The sequence below is a fragment of the Portunus trituberculatus genome, chromosome 35 (assembly GCF_017591435.1).
Source record: "Portunus trituberculatus isolate SZX2019 chromosome 35, ASM1759143v1, whole genome shotgun sequence".
NCBI lineage: Eukaryota > Metazoa > Arthropoda > Malacostraca > Decapoda > Portunidae > Portunus > Portunus trituberculatus.
This window is the reverse complement of record NC_059289.1, coordinates 10471231-10490279: the sequence shown is the minus strand read 5'-3', so window position 1 is coordinate 10490279 and position 19049 is coordinate 10471231. Positions and strand designations below refer to the sequence as shown.

The 19049-nt window shown below is 39.8% G+C and overlaps 1 protein-coding gene across 3 annotated transcripts in view; it reads left to right on the top strand.

Annotated features, from left to right (window-relative positions):
- Nucleotides 1-8158, top strand: part of LOC123513172 (apolipophorins-like) — a 39136-nt gene extending 30978 nt beyond the window's left edge. For all 3 annotated transcript variants that reach the window (XM_045270116.1, XM_045270117.1, XM_045270118.1), the window contains 13 exons: nucleotides 39-244; nucleotides 931-1058; nucleotides 1357-1428; nucleotides 2119-2287; nucleotides 2606-2811; nucleotides 2941-3189; nucleotides 3460-3605; nucleotides 3819-4222; nucleotides 4561-4723; nucleotides 4999-5236; nucleotides 5389-5503; nucleotides 5745-5851; nucleotides 6588-8158. In XM_045270116.1, coding sequence (XP_045126051.1) covers nucleotides 39-244; nucleotides 931-1058; nucleotides 1357-1428; nucleotides 2119-2287; nucleotides 2606-2811; nucleotides 2941-3189; nucleotides 3460-3605; nucleotides 3819-4222; nucleotides 4561-4723; nucleotides 4999-5236; nucleotides 5389-5503; nucleotides 5745-5851; nucleotides 6588-6728 — 2344 coding nt within the window. In that variant the 3' untranslated portion in view covers nucleotides 6729-8158. The remainder of the gene's footprint in view (nucleotides 1-38; nucleotides 245-930; nucleotides 1059-1356; nucleotides 1429-2118; nucleotides 2288-2605; nucleotides 2812-2940; nucleotides 3190-3459; nucleotides 3606-3818; nucleotides 4223-4560; nucleotides 4724-4998; nucleotides 5237-5388; nucleotides 5504-5744; nucleotides 5852-6587) is intronic.
- The last annotated feature ends 10891 nt before the right edge of the window (nucleotides 8159-19049 follow it).

Here is a 19049-nt window from a genome sequence, read left to right as displayed (position 1 = left end):
CAAAAAAGTGTGATGTTTTAATCTTGAATTTTCAACAGCACGATTGTTGAGACTGGGTTTGCTTATATCAGTCGCAACTATGGAGAGACTTTCCAGGAAGTAGTGACTGGCATCAAGGTGTGGCTGGAAGCTGCCACCATGAACATTGGCAGCTACTTTGTCCAGTTGGTGGAAGACGTTCAGCATTACTTCATCACCACTCTTACTTTCATCTCTAGTTCTCCTCACATGCTGCTGGATCAAGGTATGGAAACCTTGGCATCACCATGGGTGGTGTTAAGTCATGGTTATATAATGTTTACCTTGTAATTATATAACCGGTGGCATAGTGGATGAGGTGGTGAGCGTGGGATCGGGCAGATGTCCATGCGTAGGTTCGAATCCCACTGGGTACAGCCTTAAACACTTTGCCATTTTTCGAGTGGTTTAAAGTTACCTACATGTGACCACGATACCCAGGTACTAGGTGGTTACACCCAAGATGAGCTTGGGTGGTGATATGGCCTGAGTCTAAGGTCTGAGGCTTGCTAGGATATGTGGCTGTGTTATTTGTGTGGATGTAGAGAGCAAGCTGTTAACTAGAGTGAATGGATGGTGTGGCTGACTTGTAACTATGGAATTCTTGAGTGGAATGTGTAACCGACTTGGCCGTGTTTGATATGAGCCCTTAACATTCTAGTGTAGGTGTTTGGATCTGACTCAACTCCAGGTCCTAGCTAGTTTACCCACTCCTTGAATTGAATTTTAGATTTGAATTGCTAGTAATTACCCATCACCTTTTTATCATTATTTTGTTGAAATGTAACTTAATTCTAACAGTAATTACAATTCTATAATTTCATGTTTGATTGGAGCTGTTTTTATAATATTGTGGTAAAAAGTTGGATGTATTTTTGAATTGAAATGCCAAATGTTTGATGTTTTTTGCAGTGTTGTCAGTGCCTTTGATAGAGCAAGCAGCAGAGTGGACTTTGGGACAGATTCACCTGATTCAAGAGTCTGTTGTCTATTCATTCACCAGAGACTTGATCTCCATTATTACAAGCTCTCTCCACAAGGTAATGACTGTTTTGCTTGTAAGAATATTTTTTTATAACTCTTGCATAATTCCAGTCAGGTAAATGCTAAGAAAGTAATGCTATATAAATTGCCACACATTTTGTTTCATGTGTCAATGCAGGGAAATATTTCCTTCTTTAATTCCTTGTATGTTATAACAGGAGACTGGAAGAGATGGAGTCAGGGCATTATGGACCTTCTCTGTTTTTGTTTTGTTTCATACCTTTTGTTCTTCGATGTGACAACGTATAATGTAAGCCATTTTATTTTGTAAGATCATACTTTGATCACTTTCAGGTGTTGTCCTTTCTGTACTCTGAGGAAGAAGAGACACATAACAAAGTGGACAGTGAAGTCTGGCATTTCTGGGTAAGGCAACACCTAAGATTGAGACACAACAGAAATTAAGTGAGATTTTATGTGTAATTATGTTGATGTTACTGGATTTACTGGAATGTAATAACTACATTAATTTGAATTAAGTTTATTATCCTGATTCTCATTAATGTGATTGGAACTAACACTTTTATGATCAGACAGTTTTGATCACTATTATGCTGGAGTTTGAAATCTAGTACTTGTATATATGTTAAACCATACAGTATGATTCTTTATTGAATTATTGCAATCACTTAGTTATGTTATACAAGAGTTGATTCAGTCTCTGTAGCTAGTATATCTATCCTGTTTTACCTTCAATTTTTATACATTCTTTGGTGCTAGTTCCTCTTCTTGTATGTTCAAAGTATATCTATACATACTTTAATAAGGAAAAGCTGTACTGTATTAAATCATTTGCCTTCCATTTCTTAACTTTTATCTTCATCTATATATCCAGTCTCAGTGCTATATTGACTTAGTTTGTTTTGCTTTTTAGTTCTATTATTCTTTTGAATTTGTGAAGACATAACAGCCAGAATAACAAAGCTTCCACATATGTTTTTGTTTACAATGTACTGTATAAGTAATGGGTGCCTGCTGAAGCATTTTCTGCTTACCCATGGCAGCATGCATGTGCACTTGTGTGTGTAGATGATGATCAAGAATACATTCATACAGGTTCCCTTGGGCAAATGTAGTCACTCTTTGCTGGATGTGTGGCAATACATTTCTGGCACCTTCAAGAGGACCTCACATCAGGAGTATTTGGGATCTGTTCTTCTCAGGTGGTGGCATCTCTTCACACACCCGCAGCAGCTTTTCCACCACCTCTCCCCTCCTTTCCCAGGTGAGTGTATATATAAGCACATATTAGTTGTGTCATTCTTTTCATGTTATATTTCTGTCATAACTTGTTTGCTTTAGTGTTAAGTTGCTGCAAGTATATATATTATTATGAGTAGTGCTGTAACAAAAAGAAAGAAAGAAATAGAGAGAAGGAAGCAGCAAAGAGAGGAAGAGAGAGAAAGACGAAGATATCTGATGTGCAATGTCTTCCTGTCCGTCCCATGGCACTGAACATTACACCATTGAAGTCATCCTTCCATTTGTTCTCCATTTGTTCTTATATAAAGCAGAATGTATAATTGATATTCTTTATTTGCAGGTGAAGGAGCCATCATTGGGAACAACAATTTTATAACAATAGATGGTAGAATCTTTACTTTGACTCCTTCCTGTCTACACGTCCTACTAACTGATGCAAAGCACCAGTCCTTCACTCTTCTGTCCCACCAGCAAGATGTTGAGACAGGCACCAACTATACACTCCTATTACAGAATACAACTGTTAATATTCATTCTAACATGATGGTATGTAGACCTGATTATTGCATTAAATTCTAGTATAAAATACTGTAGATGTCTTTTCACTTATGCATGTTAAACCTTATGAATATTGTCCTGTACTATTTTGTAATTTCTTTTTGTTTTTATCATCAGGTTACTATAGATAATGCAGCTGTCAGCCTACCATACATCAGTGATACTTTGAATGTGGTGCGTCAACTCCACAAATTGGAAATTACTGCCAGACACACTTCAGGAGAAGACTTGATCACTTTCACCTGCTGGCTGGGACAGCAAGCATGTGTTGTGGGTGTGAGTGGCTGGCTCCATGCTGACACTAAAGGACTGCTCGGCAATTTCAACCTTAATCCAGCTGATGATTTCATGAGACCTGGTGGAAAGGTTTGTGATACTATGATGTATTTTGTTTTGTTATGGCTTTGTATTAGTAGGAGTAATGGAATACAGAGCTTTTATTATTCAAACTTTTTTTGTCTACTGTATTTATTTAATTTTAATTTCTTTGATTTTATTCTCCTTTTCTTTTTTTCTTTCCTTAGTTACATATTTCTCCTGGAAAGAACTTGGTGTATATAAAAGAATGAATTAGAAAAGTAAAAGCTAGAAATGCAAGCAATTGAATGATATTTTTATTTATTTTTTTTCCTCCAGGTTGCATTAAGTCAGGATGTGTTCAGCCAGAGTTGGCGATTGGCTTCTGACTGTGTGCCAGAGAGGGAGATTCCAGTGCTTGCACCACAGCCTGAAACACAGCTGCTGTGTCACAAGTTCCTTCTCCATTATACTGCACCTGTCTTGTTAGTTTCTGTAATACTAGAGAATTCATTATTTATATTAGAAAACTTTTAAGAGAATATTTGATGGTAATGATTTTATACAATATTCTGTCAGGCCTATGGATGCTTTACTTAGAGTAAGAGGAGTGTCCAGGATTTACATCCTGCAGTTGAGCTTAAACACAATGTTTTCATGTTTTGGACATTAGTATACAAATACTTTTCTGTTTTCAGTGCTTGTCATAAAGCTGTGAACATCATGCCGTTCTACGATACCTGCCTGAAATTTCTGACAACTTCACATGATGATAGACATGAGGCTCAGGAAGAAGACCATGAAAACAGCAACACACTGCACACTGGTGAACTTGGTACAGCACATTCCTTGCTGCCATCCTCAGTGCCCACTTTCACTTCACAGAGAGATGAAGGTAACCAAGGAACCACTAGATCTCTTCTTAGCAATAGCACAGAGTATGAAGTCAAAAGGAGAGATGTGCCCCTCCTATTGACAGAAGGAAATTATATATTCAGCGGTATTTCTGAAAGGAAAATTTCAGTGTTGTGTGATGTTGCAGCAGCTTACTCTACCATATGCGGCTGGCACAAGATTGACTTCACTTTACCTTCTCTTTGTGGTAAGGCCGTCACAAAAGATTGATGTGTTTTCTCTAATAGAGCTCATTATTTCTTACTCATTTCATAAGGCAACACTTGTCAAAAGATCCATATGGAACTGCAACTTTGCTAGGCTGGAATGTAGATCAGTACAATGTGATGATAGAAACAATGAAACTGTCTGTCCTCTAATCCTAAAAAGGCAGGAATGACAAAGTATCTGTCAAACACTTTAAATCTGTACCAATTTGTCTCATGAATGACATTCAGTGACTAAATATTAAAAGATTAAAACATCTAGTGTACTACATACTAGTAATGGATTACTAACCCCTTCGTTATCTCCTTCTCTAAACAGAAAAAGGAAAGCAGCTTACATATGAGGAGCCCCTTTCCCCAGAGCCACAGCTAGACTTAGTGATGCTCATTAATGAGGAGTCATGTGATTCGTTCATTTATCAAAACTTAGTGCGTCCATTTCCTCAAGTCCTGACGAGAGTTGCCCAAGGAAAGAATATAAGGTAAATATTCGTGTGATGCTTTGGAGAACAATTTAGAAATAATGGATTTTCATTCTTGTCAGTCAGACATACAGGGGCTTTTGATAAAGTTCTATAACTAATCCAACAAGTATTCTTGTATCATTTGTTGTTGATCTGTTAATGTTGTTATTTTCAGTAGAATGTTTAATCTTGTTAGTGATCATTGATACATCTCACTTGTTTCCTGAAAGGTTGATGTCACCTAGAGAGCAATCTGGCATTCATATGAAGACTAAATGAAATCTGTTTGACAGTGACGTTCAAATTGGCCTACTGGGCTTTGGGTCCGGCACCGGTGAAGTGGTGTACCGCACTAAAGGCACGTCCCTCCTCACTCCAGCCTCTCAGCTAAGAATTATTCGCCCTCCGGAAGGACAGCGCTCCCAGGCATCCCTTCTCACTGGAATGAGAGCAATAAGCAAATTTCCTTTCCGAGCAGGATCCATGCGTGTTGCTCTCGTCATGCGGTGCAACAGCCGTGATATTCCAAAGGTTACCTGTTGTTCAGATATTTAATTTATTACTTGAAAATGGGTATTGTGTGGTCGATGAATTTTCATTGTGTGAAATATTTGAATGTATCCAAGATAAGTGAAGATTTTGAAGTCAGCCACAGTGTAAAAATTACTGTGTATATTTTGCAGTTCACAGACACTCTGCCTAAGGAAATGCAGAGGAGACGTTTGGTTCTGTTCACCCTCACACCAGACCTCCTGATGTTTAACCCTCGCCGTCCTAAAGCTGTCCGCAATACTATAGGTGTGTGATGAAGTGACCAAGCTTGTAGTTCCTAGGCTGGTGGTTACCAACCTTTTGTGATCTCTAGTAGATTCTTGTTTTTTTTACATGTTTTATATTGCAATCTTCTTAAATAATCTTCATAATCTTCAGAAGTGTTATAACAAGACTTCAAGATTCATTAAAGCTTTCTGAAGCATACTTTGATGTATTAAGATGTATTATTTAAGCTCTATACTCTTACATGAATGTTTGTACACAGGTATTGACCGATGGAGGGTGTACAACCTGCACCTGGATCGCCAGCAGTCCACAGACTCTTGGGGCATCAGGGCGCCAGGCTCCAACATTGCTCAGCTCGCTATGAAGGTCTGAAAGAAAAAGAATTATTACCATTATATTCACCTGATCTGAATCGCAATACTCCTTTACAGACTTAGTAGGTTTGCTTCTTGATATATGATATTTATTGATAGAGGAAATCTATTAGCTAAAAGCTGTACAAGCAAAGACTATGGTAGATATCATAAAGGACTTATGTAGATCATCAAACTGTAAACTCATTGACACAACTTGATGCATTTACAAAATTTTAAAGATTTCTATTTATAGGAAAATCTTTAACCTCTCTTCATTTGGCTATGGTTTGCTAGTCTTTCCAGTCAAATTTCATTCATCACATTATTTATATTGAGCTACGGCTAAATGTGTATTTAATGCATGTCACGGAAAATTTATCAAATAGCCTCTGTATACGGCATCCTGAAATTTAAGGACTTGGCAAATACATCGATCTAGAATATGTCCCTACTGAGAATAATAATAACAATAATGCATTATGGTGTGTTTAAAAGTGGTATTATGGCTTTAAGGAATGTATTTGCACAACTGATTCCCATAAAGTGAGGTTAAAAGGCTTTGCTTTTTCTATTTAGGATCAAGAGTAGTATGAATGAGTGAAAGTTGTGTGCTTTGTCTTGGCTGCCCTGATTTCTAGGGGAGCCACCCCTGGTATGTGCAGGTATTAATTTGTGTATTTGGTATTTTTAGGTGCTGTATAGAAAAATATTGGATAAATAATTGATGTCTTTTTCTGGTTTATCAGAGTGGTGGAGGAGTGTTCTCCCTGTCTGCACTGCGAAGTGATGACCGGACCAGATACCACATGAAGCTGTTTCGAAGGGTCCTCAGCAGAGCAATGGTCAGAGTAGCAGTGAATGCGTATAGACAAAGGCCACAACCTTGAGTGAATGTTTTGTGTGTGATCAGTCTGGGAGTAGTACTTGTAATGTAACACTTGTGCTTGTAATTGGCCCTTGACAAGTAGAATGGTAATGTATGTGTTGGGAGTAGTTTACTAATTTACAAACTTAATAAGCATTGCTTCTTTAAAAAAAAAAAAAAGTGTAGTTGGAAAGTAATTTGTAAAGCAGTACTTAAATGTATATCAGTAAAGCAAAAATGGAAGTTAAAGTGTTTAGTGAAGCTAAAATACAAAATTGAAGTAAGATGTTCATGTTCAGGTAAAAGTTCTTCAGATTGGTGAACCACATGTTAAATTTTTATAATACAGTGAACCAGAGGTCTCCAACTCGTGGCTCGCAAAGCAATTTTCTGTGGCCTGCTATCTCCAAGGAGAGAGAACCATCATTGTCATCAGTTGTTGAGAAATTAATATGCTGCCTTTGCTTGGGAATAAATTTCTTGGGTCTTAATGTATGATCAGAAATAATGGGAAACACCATCAGGTGTAGCTTTTCTTTGAAAGAGTTCCAAACACACGCAGAAAATAATTTTGTTGCCCTTTAAGACCCCCACTGGCATGAGGTGTGGTCCTCGAGTCACTTGAGTTAGATCCCTGCAGCCCTTGTTATACCAAACTACAGAGTGTCACCACTTCACTGATTGACCAAAAGTTGTGTTAAACTGTCATTCTATTGTATTATTAACTTTCCTTGTTAATTAATCCAAAGAAATAATTGGTAGTGAAATTGCCATAATTGTTTATGATCATAATTGTCAAGAACATGAATTCACAGTATACTTCATCAACATGCTCACCTGCTGTAGCCATCAGCCACTTGTAACAGTTGTTGTAGGGGGGAAGAGTTGGGTTAGACTTTCCATGACAGAAGTTGGATAAGTGTATAATACACAGCATACATGTAGTGGTCATGCATGGAGGTATAACTAGTTGAGCTTAATCCATAACTGATCTAAAAATTTTGTTGAAACAATGTCAAAAGAATCTTGTTTGATCTTTTTGAATGTAGTCATAACTTATTTTTCTTTTCTTATGGGCAGCTTTCCTGATTGAGTGTGTGATTTGCTTGTCATTATCACTAAAGTATGATGCTTTATGTAATATTTTCCTCTCTTGTCTTTGTTGAAATCAATGAGAACATTTGTGGTTTAAAGTAATAATGTTTGTAAAGTGACAAATGGAAATTTTATCTCCTTTTAAGATGAGAAAGGTATCCAAAAGATATTATACAAATAATTATAATAATTTACTGATCAATCAGATACTTTTTGTTTTATGGCACTCTAGAGAACCTTGTATTGTTTCACATTAGATATTTTTGTTTTTTGAAACTAAAGAGATTTCTATATTGTTGTAGCCTACATCTCTCGTAGAACAGTGCAGCTGAGAGTGAATACAGTGCAGTGAGAGAAGTCTATTCTTATTATTTCATACCCTGCAGTATTATTTTGTCTGTCGTTGTGATAGCATTCAGATGTCAGGAACATCGCTTTAATACTTGTCCTTAAACCACATTGCATGAACATGAACCAAGAAAAGAATAATGAAATAGGAAAAGAAGGGGAAAAGAAAGAAAAGAAAGAAAGAAAAAAAGAAACAAGAACAGAACCAGCGCAGTAGTTATTGTTTTGAAGCACTTGAAGTGAGCGAAGGGATGGGAAGCCAAAGCAGACATGACACGCGCGGAAAAAGGTTATATACATTATGGAGATTGTGACCGCGGGCGAGGGGGAGCCGGACAGAGATGAGAATGGCGGATGTCGCAATGATTTACCACAAAAGGCAATCACAGTATCACAACGGTGGCTCTGACATGACACTGAGCGAACCTTGAGGAAGAGTCTTAAAGGTGATGCCATGTTGACTAACTGTGCTACATCTTTCATTACCTTATATCATATGCTTTTTTCCTTCACAAAATCTCTCTCTCTCTCTCTCTCTCTCTCTCTCTCTCTCTCTCTCTCTCTCTCTCTCTCTCTCTCTCTCTCTCTCTCGCTCTGGATAAAACCTTTGCTGTGATGGGGAGCGTGAAATATTGTTCGATGCATCACGCGGCTGGCCGATGACGTGCCATTTCGCGTGCGCTTTAACGCCTCTCATCGGCCGCGAAATTGGGAAAATTGGCAAACTGCTACCAGGAAAAAGGATGAATAAATGAAGGAGTCCGTGCACGTGCGAGTTGCCGAAAACTGACGAACATTTATTTAGATAGTGGATACAAATTTGGGGTCTCTCTCTCTCTCTCTCTCTCTCTCTCTCTCTCTCTCTCTCTCTCTCTCTCTCTCTCTCTCAGTCCAGCGTTGGGTATAATACATTGAAATATGGTGTTTTATGATATTTTCCTGTCGCTAGCTTGTTTGAGAGAGAGAGAGAGAGAGAGAGAGAGAGAGAGAGAGAGAGAGAGAATGGGATAATTTTTGTGTCATTTTGTTTATTAATAAAAGGGGGATGAAGGAAAGACGAGAGAACGAGGTGTTACTTCCATCATTCTTCTGAGTGGGGAAATGTCGTATGTTTGTCACTATACGTTGATGATGATGATGATGGTTTATGGACGGTGGTGGTGCTGGTGATGGCGGCAGTGGCGAGTCAGTGCGTTGGTGATGGCAGTAATGATAATGATGGATAGTGCGTACCGTTTTTGTGGCAGTAATTTGTAAATGTAGTTGTTGTGGTGGCGAATACAATATGGTGGTGGTGAAACAGCGGCGGTGCGAGCGTTGACAGTTGCCACAGTGGTGATGATGGTGACAGACTAGCGGTGATTGTAAGGTCCGTATTCTGAAACGCTTTGCTCTCTCACCAGTCACCATCACTACTTAACAAAGATTTAGTTGAAGATACTCTTGTTTTCAGGGATATTTTTATGGTTCAAGTGATGGATTGGCAAGCTTTCTAGTGTATCATAAGGAGAAACTGTCTTGAAAACCTGGTTAGTCGTCTCTGTGGCCTGGGTAAATTGAGGTGAGAGAGGAAGGCGTTTCTGAATAGTGGCTTTAAGTGCGGTGTTTGTTTAGTGAAAATCTTGTAGTGATAGTAATAATAGGTAAGATAGAAAATAGAAAGTAGAAAATAGGATAGCATAGCAAATAGATAGAAAACAGCAGTGATGAAACGTTTGAAGTGAAATCCAAATCAGAAACATGAGCAGTTTCAGTTATGCATTGTACTACGGTAAAGGTGGATTTGCATGTGGTTTGGTGTGTCTGGGATGGTTTGGTGAGGGTAGAAGGCGGGTTGTGGGGTGTGGGGAGTGGGTGGAGATGGATTACGCATGGGGGTAATGTGATGAGGGTAGAGGAGGTGCGTGGGAAGAGAGAGAGAGAGAAAAAAAAAGGGTCGTAGTGGTAAGAATGGAGGATGTGCAAACGTTTGTACTGAAATCCAAATAAGAAAAGAGCAAAAACAACAGTTACAGTTATGCCTTCTTTACTGTACAGCGGCGAGAGCTGAAGAATTAATGAAGACAAGACAAACCAAACGACAAAAAAAGCGACATATAAAAACAATCCAGCAGTGAAGAATGTGTTGGCAATTTTCTTACTTTCTTTTTCTTTTTTGTCTCCCTCATTATTTAGCATGCACGGACAAAGGTTCACGAAAAGCTACACGTTGTACCCAAGTTAGTAATGGTGTGTGTGTGTGTGTGTGTGTGTGTGTGTGTGTGTGTGTGTGTGTGTGTGTGTGTGTGTGTGTGTGTTGGCTCTCTCATCACCTCGCTGGCTAACGAAACAAACACAGGCAGACATAGGTGGCAAACTTGTACGTATTGGAGGAAGGTGACAGGAGAAGACTTTATTGGAAACTTTGATCATTGTTTACAGTTTTCATTTGTGTGTGTGTGTGTGGGGGGGGGAAGAGAGAGAGAGAGAGAGAGAGAGAGAGAGAGGAGAGGGAGAGGAGAGGAGAGCAAAATGAATTATAGGCAAAGAAAGAAAGAAAAAAGTAAATGTAAAGTAATGTTCACTGTCTTTTAATATCAATGCTGGAATTTATTAGTATGAGGAAAGGAAGAGGAAGAAGAAGAGGAGGAGGAGGAGGAGGAGGTGGAGGTGGTGGAAGAGACGAGAGCAAAAATAAGAGGAAGATAAAAGAAATAAACGAGAGGAAAGAAGGAAGGAATGGAGGGAGAGAGGCAAGAAAAATTAAAACAAGTGATATATTGTGACGCGAGTGTGGAAGCTCGGACGTAAGAGGAAAAATAAGAAGAGAATAAAGAGAGTGACGAAACAAAGAAGAGATTGGAAAAATTAATAATAAATGATGGAAAGATAAGAAGAGAATAAAAATAAGGCAAACGCAAAGACTGGACGAGGAAGAAAAATGAAGTGAATATAAAAAGATAATAGATTAGAGAGAGAGAGAGAGAGAGAGAGAGAGAGAGAGAGAGAGAGAGAGAGAGAGAGAGAGAGAGAGAGAAGGAAAAAGAATATATTAGTTTTTATTTCAACAATATGGAAAGCAGGGTATTGGATTATTGGCGGCAAGAGGAAGAATGAAGACAAACACAGACGATTGAGGATGACAAATGTAAACAACGCCGAAATAAATTGACAAAATTGAACCAACCATATTAACAACAACAACAACAACAACAACAACGGCGATAATAACAACATCAACAATAATGTCTTAACAATAATCTCTCAGCACTCAACGAATAAATATAGAGAGAAACTAAGAGAAAAAGGGGAAAAAAAGGGAAGGGTGAAGGTGAGATGGAGGAAAGGAGGACAGGACAGAGAGAGAGAGAGAGAGAGAGAGAGAGAGAGAGAGAGAGAGAGAGAGAGAGAGAGAGAGAGAAAGCCAGGAAATAGGAGAGAGATATCTGCCTCCGGTGCGTGGAAGGAAAATGAGACATCGTGACTTAACGGGAAGAAAAACCCTCATTTTTTTTTATGAAGATTATCCGAGAAGGAAGTTTTCGCTCAGGCGGGAAGAGGAGGAAGGAGGAGGAAGAAGAAGAGGAGGAGGAGGAGGAGGAGGAGGAGGAGAAGGAGGAGGAGGAGGAAAGCAAGATGAAAAGGAGGGACAATAAGATATTGAAGTAAAAGGAGGAAGAGGGAGAGGCGGAGGAGGAGGAGGAGGAAAAAGGAAAACAAGATGAAAAGGAAGAAAATTAGATGTTGAAATAAAGAAGGGAAGAAAAATGAGGAAGGTAAGGACGAAGAAAAGAGGAAGAAGGATGAGGAAGAGGAAAAAACAACACGAGAAGAAGAATAAAAAAAATACCACAGGAAAGAAATAAAGAAAAGGACGAGAAACAAACAAATGAAAAAGAACAAGAAGGATGAGAGAGAGAGAGAGAGAGAGAGAGAGAGAGAGAGAGAGAGAGAGAGAGAGAGAGAGAGAGAGAATAAGATAAAATGGACATGAATAAGAATTAGATAAAAATTGGTAAGATAGTGCTGAGTGACCCATTAAGACATGAAACGTACTCTCTCTCTCTCTGAAGGTTGCGTTAATGGTCTTATTTTATCTTTATTCAGTCACTATCAGCTCCTCTCTATCATGTGGAGCTAGTAGTAGTAGTAGTAGTAGTAGTAGTAGTAGTAGTTTTGGTAGTAGTAGTAGTAGCTTTAGTAGTAGTAGTAGTAGTAGTAGTAATAGTAGTTGTTGTTGTAGTAGTAGTTGTAGTAGTAGTAGTAGTAGTAGTAGTAGTAGTGGTGGTTGTTGTAGTAGTAGTAGTAGTAGTAGTAGTAGTAGTAGTAGTAGTAGTAATGATAGGTGATAGTAGTAGTGAAAAATAATGGTATGAATAATGGTAGAAATAAAGAAAAGAACACGAGTAACAACAGTAATAACAGCCACAAAAAAAAAAAAAATAGAAGAAAGTAGAAACAGAACAATAACAACAAAAATAAGAGAAAAAAAAGAAATAGAAAGAGAAGAACGAAGAGGAGGGAGAACAAGAGGAAAAAGGCAAAAAAAAATAATAAAATAAAAGAGGAGAGATGAATCCACTGTGAAAGACGTGTGAATGAGACGTGGAAAGGAAATGTGCCCCGAATGTTTGACAGAAAACTTGAGTGAATTTTCAGATAAGAGAGAAATCTGAAGCGAAGAAAACAAAACGAAACATTGAAAGCTGAAAAGGAAAAAAAAAAAAAAAAAAAAAATAGAAAGAAATGAAAATAAAAAAAACTAGATGTGATGCGAATTAGTGAATAAAAACAAACGTCTCATTGAACCAAAGTAAAGAGAGAAAGAGATCAAAGAGGAACATAAACAAACCTTGGAAGAGAAAGAGAGAGAGGGAGAAAGAAGAAAAAAAATAGATAAATAAACATGATACTCTATTGAAGAGGAGAGAAAGTAAACAAAATAGATGAATGAAGGAAAAAAAAAATCAATGCTCTTCAAACTTAATTAAATGACCTTAATTAAAAAGAGAAAAAAGGAGAAAAGAGTAAGATGGGAGGGAGGAGAAAGATGAGGAGTGTGAGTAGAGGAGGGAAGGATGGCTGGAGGGAAGAGGGTTGGAGGTGTCAGGTGAAGAATGAAGGAGGAAAGAGGTGTCAGAAAGAGGAATGCAGTGTCGAGAAAAGGAGAGAGAGAGAGAGAGAGAGAGAGAGAGAGAGAGAGAGAGAGAGAGAGAGAGAGAGAAAGTGGTAAAAAAAATGGAAAGTAAGAATGCTGGAGGAAATAAGCTCTCTCTCTCTCTCTCTCTCTCTCTCTCTCTCTCTCTCAATTTAATAATGTTTTATTTTTGGAAGTAATAAATATTCGCTATTCGCTCTCTATATGAAATCTTAATTTTTCTCACGAATTTCGAAAGAAGGAAAATCGTCAGACTTCATAAAGCAGGAGTGGAACTTGTGGCAGGAATAATTTGTTGTCCGTTCCTTTTTTTTCTATTAATACCATGTGGGCTTTTCACGGGAATTTATGGGCTAAAGGGGATAATTTTTGGGGTATCTCCTATCTCAAAGCCCACCCGCTAGGAAACCGTTGCCGCGAGTGAGGAAGCCCAACCTACACTCGGACCGTGGACAGGATTCGAACCCGTGCGCTTGGAGACCCCTCGGACCCCAAAGTGCGCATGGTTCCACTGTACCACGGCGGCCTAGAGAATCATGTTCCTCTCTCCCGTCACTGCCATTCCACCATCCAACCATCCAGCCATCGCCTGCACCATCCAACCATCCAGCCATTGCCGTGACCGCTGCATTATGCGCATCTTGTATTATTGCTATGAAGAAACAGTTTGAAATAATTAAAACAGTGATTATAAAATGAGGATCACGCGATGGTGACTCAGAACAAACCGTAGAAAGAAACAGGTTATGAATAATTCTGCTGACTCAGGAGCGCACTGTTTATTGCCATGAAGAAACAGTTTGAAATAATTAAAAGGGTGGTTATAAAATGAGGGTCACGTGACGGTGACTCGGAACAAACCGTAGAAAGAAACAGGTGACAGAATTCTGCCGACACAGGATCACACTTTATTGCCATGAAGAAACAGTTTGAAATAAAGAAGAAAATAGTGATTATACAATGAAGATGATCACGCGACAGTGTCCCAGAACAAACCGTAGAAAGAAACAGGTGACAGACAATTCTACCGACACAGGAGCACACCGTATGTCCATCAAGCCGTCCTCCCTTCAAGGAATCCTGTGTAGAAACTGCTTTGCCGTCACGGAGACCGTTCCACTTCCAGAACATCACTCCCGAGGTAATAAAGTGTTATCACATTTTACCAGCGTCACCACCCAATGCTCTCTGTCAACTTTCATCAGATGCGTTAAGTGAAAAGTCATTTAAAGCTTCAAAGTCAGACGTATGAGAAGACCGAACCAGAGTTGTTTGAGCAGCTTATTTCCAACACCAGTACGAAGGGCGACCGTCTCCCGCTACGTACTAGAATGAAGGCGCCAACTTGGATCGCAAAGAAGGATGGTGAGCGTGAAGCATCAGTAAGACTCAAGTGGTTTCATCAATTATTGTAGGTATTCCTGATACTTTACTTCAAATTGTAATCTTAGAGTAATCTGAAAAGTAACCACAATCATTACATATGGAAAATTTAGGGAGAAAATAATGAATTTCTTTCTTGTAGTTCATCCAGATTAACGAGTAGTGAGGAAGAATTAGAAAAAAAAATATATAAACAGTTGATATCTAGGTGTTGGAGATACTCAAAAGAAGATGTCGCCTAGTTAAGTAGTAAAGCGTGGGCGTCACCTACAGACCAAGGCAGCCATAAGACACTAGTCAACTGTCTGCTGGTGGATGAAAACCGTCACACAGAAAGACCCAGCAACACCACTGACAATTCGAAAACCTGTAAGATCTGACGTGTGCATCAGAAACATCCTTGACAGCAACGTTACACCAATTTAAAAAAGCGAACGAGACTGTCACTAGACACGAGTGATGGTGCTGCGCTAGGGAAGGTGTGATGCTGGTCAACACTAATATTGTTATCTTCAGCGAAAGTTATGAAATGTTGGTATTAGGTGAACTGTAACTCATATATATCTAGTATGAGAGAGAGAGAGAGAGAGAGAGAGAGAGAGAGAGAGAGAGAGAGAGAGAGAGACAGACTTCATTGCACATAAACACACACGAGGGAAACCTTGCATATAATTTAATATAATGCACAACTTTCCTTCGCGCTGCCAAATGTGTTTATAGACACCATAAAGTATAAATTTCTTTTGAACATAAATTTGCAAAACATTCAACTTCTGTAGCTGAGGTTAAAGAAGAAAGGGACGAAGAGAAGAAGAGGGAAGAAGAGGAAAAGGAGGAGATAGAAGAGGAAGAGGAGGATGAAGAGCAGGAGGAGGAGGAGGAGGAGGAAGAGGAGGAGGAGGAGGAGGAGGAGGAGGAGGAGGAGTTATTGGAGGTGGTGGCGGAGAAAAAGGGAAAGGAAATTAAAGAGAAAGGAATTTAGGTAAATAATAGAAGAGGCTTAGAAAAAGACAGGTTTTGGAGGCAGGAGGGAAGGTGTGAAAAAAAAGAAAAAGAAAACGTGTGCTACCTACCTGGTGATAAAACACACACACACACACACACACACACACACACACACACACACACACACACACACACACACACACACACACTGGATACTATTTTCTCTTTTCCTCTTTTTCTATTTGTTCTTTGCTTCTCCGTTCACTTCCTGTTCCTTGTGTGACCCTTCTATATTCCCGAGCTAACTGGCATTCCCTTTCTTTACGTCCTCTTCTCTTGTTCTTGTACACTCATTATCCGTCCCCTAATCCCATTCCTTTAGCATTCTTCTCTGTCCTTCCCTTCCCTCTTTCGACCCCGCCCTTACTTCCATTCCCATTATCTTTCGTTTTTCTTCCTTTCTTTTCTACAACATCTAGCCATTCAGTCCCAGCGTCTCCTTTCCCTCGTCTACAGCTCGCTTTGAAGGTAAACAAGAGTGTAAGGAGGGTGTAAGATAAGAGAGCAGAAGATTTGAAGATTTTTGTATATTGGCCGTTAAGTTTGAAGTCTCAGAATCCCTCAGGCTCTAAATACTTTCCAAGACTCTATTTCTCAGCACCAGTTCGGCTTAAGTAAAGCTGGAGGGAGTACAAAGACGCCCCCACTAAAGTGATCCTCAGAAAAACCTGTCTACTGAGACAGGGTTAATATATTAAATAAAGTACTCTCTCTCTCTCTCTCTCTCTCTCTCTCTCTCTCTCTCTCTCTCTCTCTCTCTCTCTCTCTCTCTCTCTCTCTCTCTCTCTCTCTCTCTCTCTCTCTCTGTGTGTGTGTGTGTGTGTGTGTGTGTGTGTGTGTGTGTGTGTGTGTGTGTGTGTGTGTGTGTCTGTCTGTCTGTCTGTCTGTCTGTCTGTCTGTCTGTCTGTCTGTCTGTCTGTCTGTCTGTCTGTCTGTCTGTCTGTCTGTCTGTCTGTCGTCTGTCGTTCTGTCTCTGTCTGTCTGTCTGTCCGTCCGTCTCTCTCTCTCTCTCTCTCTCTCTCTCTCTCTCTCTCTCTCTCTCTCTCTCTCTCTCTCTCTCTCTCTCTCTCTCTCTCTCTCTCTCTCTCTCTCTCACACACACACACACACATTGTCTCCTTATCCATCAAAATCAATACTTCTCCTCCATCCCTTCTCTATCTACGTGGAGTACTAACTATTAGATGCTTTTTATGTGCAGTAAGAGTAAATGCAAGGAAGAAAAGTTGAATTATCTGAGCAATATAAAATCCATTAGTACCACAATCCTCCAGCTGCCTCCTGCAAAACTTATCAATTTCCTCACAATGGACTTCCTTCATTCTCTTATATCCAACCCCCACTACCTTGCCTTCGTTTGATTTTCCTTCTTCTCCCTCCCATGTATTCTCTTTCTCTGTGTCTCTCTCTGTGTCTGTCTGTCTGTCTGTCTGTCTGTCTGTCTGTCTGTCTGTCTGTCTGTCTGTCTGTCTGTCTGTCTGTCTGTCTGTCTCTCTCTCTCTCTCTCTCTCTCTCTCTCTCTCTCTCTCTGTGTGCGTGTGCGTGTGCGTGTGTCCCCTCCTGTCTTTTCATTCAATCCACTCATTCCTCTCCAAATTCCTCTCTCTATTTTTTGTCCGTTCCTGTGTTTCTCCTCCATTTCTTTTACTTTGTTTCTGCCATATTCTTTTTTTTTTTCCTCTTTCTTTACATTGGTTCTTTACATTGGTTCTTTACATTGGTCAGTCCTTTCTATAAATGTTTCGTTATCCACCTTCTCGTCTTTTCTATTTCCATTATCACAAATTTCGATTCTTAGTATTCCACCTCCTCTCCTATCTCATCCTAAAGCCTTCCCTCTCAACTTTCCTTAATACCTCCCTCCATCCTGCTCTCTCACCTCTCCTTCATTCCTTTTTTCTCTCCATTCCATTGAAACAAGACTTGATTTTCTTTTTTCGTAAAGTCACCCCTAATTTTGAAATCTAAATGCAAGGCCTGCAGGACACCCAGCATAAAGGAGGTGGTTCCTTCGTCACCAGAGCACTGACTCTCCCGTGACGCGCCACAGTGTTGCTTCTTGTTTTTCGGTTCAACATGGAAAGAAAATGTTTTCTTAGATGCAGGCCAGAGTCTTTCTAAGTCTTTTTGTATGTATGAGAGTCACTGGCCAAGGGAAACAAAAAGAAGGAAAAATGCTGCTGGGTGCTCGTCATAAAACAGATGTTAAGAGAATCATCAGAAATTGAAGTTTAAGTGTCTTGAGACCTTCCTCTTGAAAGAATTCATGTCATAGGAAGGTGGAAATACAGAAGCAGACAGGGAGTTCCAGAGTTTACCAGGGAAAGCGATGAATGACAGAGAACACTGGTTACTTCTCGAATTAGAGAGATGGAAAGAGTAGGGGTAAGAGGAAGAAGAAAGTTTTGTGCAGCGAGGGTAGAGAGGAGAGACATGTAGTTAGCAAGATTGGAGGAGCAATTGACATGAAAATAGCCGTAGAAGATTGCAAGAGATGCAACACTGCGGCGGCGAGAAAGAGGCTGAAGACAGTCAATCAGTGGAGAGGAGTTGACAAGACGAAAAACTTTTGATTCTGCTGCCTAAAAGAACCGTACGAATGGAACCGCCGCGATACATGTGAACCGTACGTAAAGTCAGATAAATAGATAGATGCTCCTTCCCTTTCCTGGCGTTTTGATACTCCTGCTCCTCTCTTCCTCTTCTGTTCCTCCTTCGTCTATGCCATCCAGGTTTCTTTCATTGTACTATGCGAAAGGGTTCCCACTCACGGTCCCTCGAGGTCCAATAGGTTTGCTGCTGTTTGCTCTTCCTTTCAGCCTTTCATTTTTCTCCTTCTCCTCCTCCTCCTCGTCCTCCTCCTCCTCCTCCTCCTCCTCCTCCTCTCCTCCTCCTCCTCCTCCTCCTCCTCCTCCTCCTCCTCCTCCTCCTCCTCCTCCTCCTCCTCCTCCTCCTCCTCCTCCTCCTCCTATTATTATTACCACTATTATTAGTACTACTACAATTACTGCTATTGTCACTCATCCCCTCAATCTCCTCCTCCTCCTCCTCCTCCTCCTCCTCCTCCTCCTCCTCCTCCTCTTCCTCCTCCTATTATTACTACTACTATTATTACTACTATTTCTACTACAATTACACCTATAATCACTCCTCCTCCTCCTCCTCCTTCTTTCCGTACCATTAGAGTGAATATAATTTCCCGCACGAAACACGCAAGAGGAGAAGATACCAAATACGAAAGAAAAAAATAGACAAAGTTTAAGATATATTGCCATCAAGTTTCCTCACCGTTACGCGAGCCGTTTTAATTTCCCGGTTGGCCGCACTAATGGACGGGCAAGTGAGGTGTCGGTAGCCGTGTAAATCCGTGCTGGT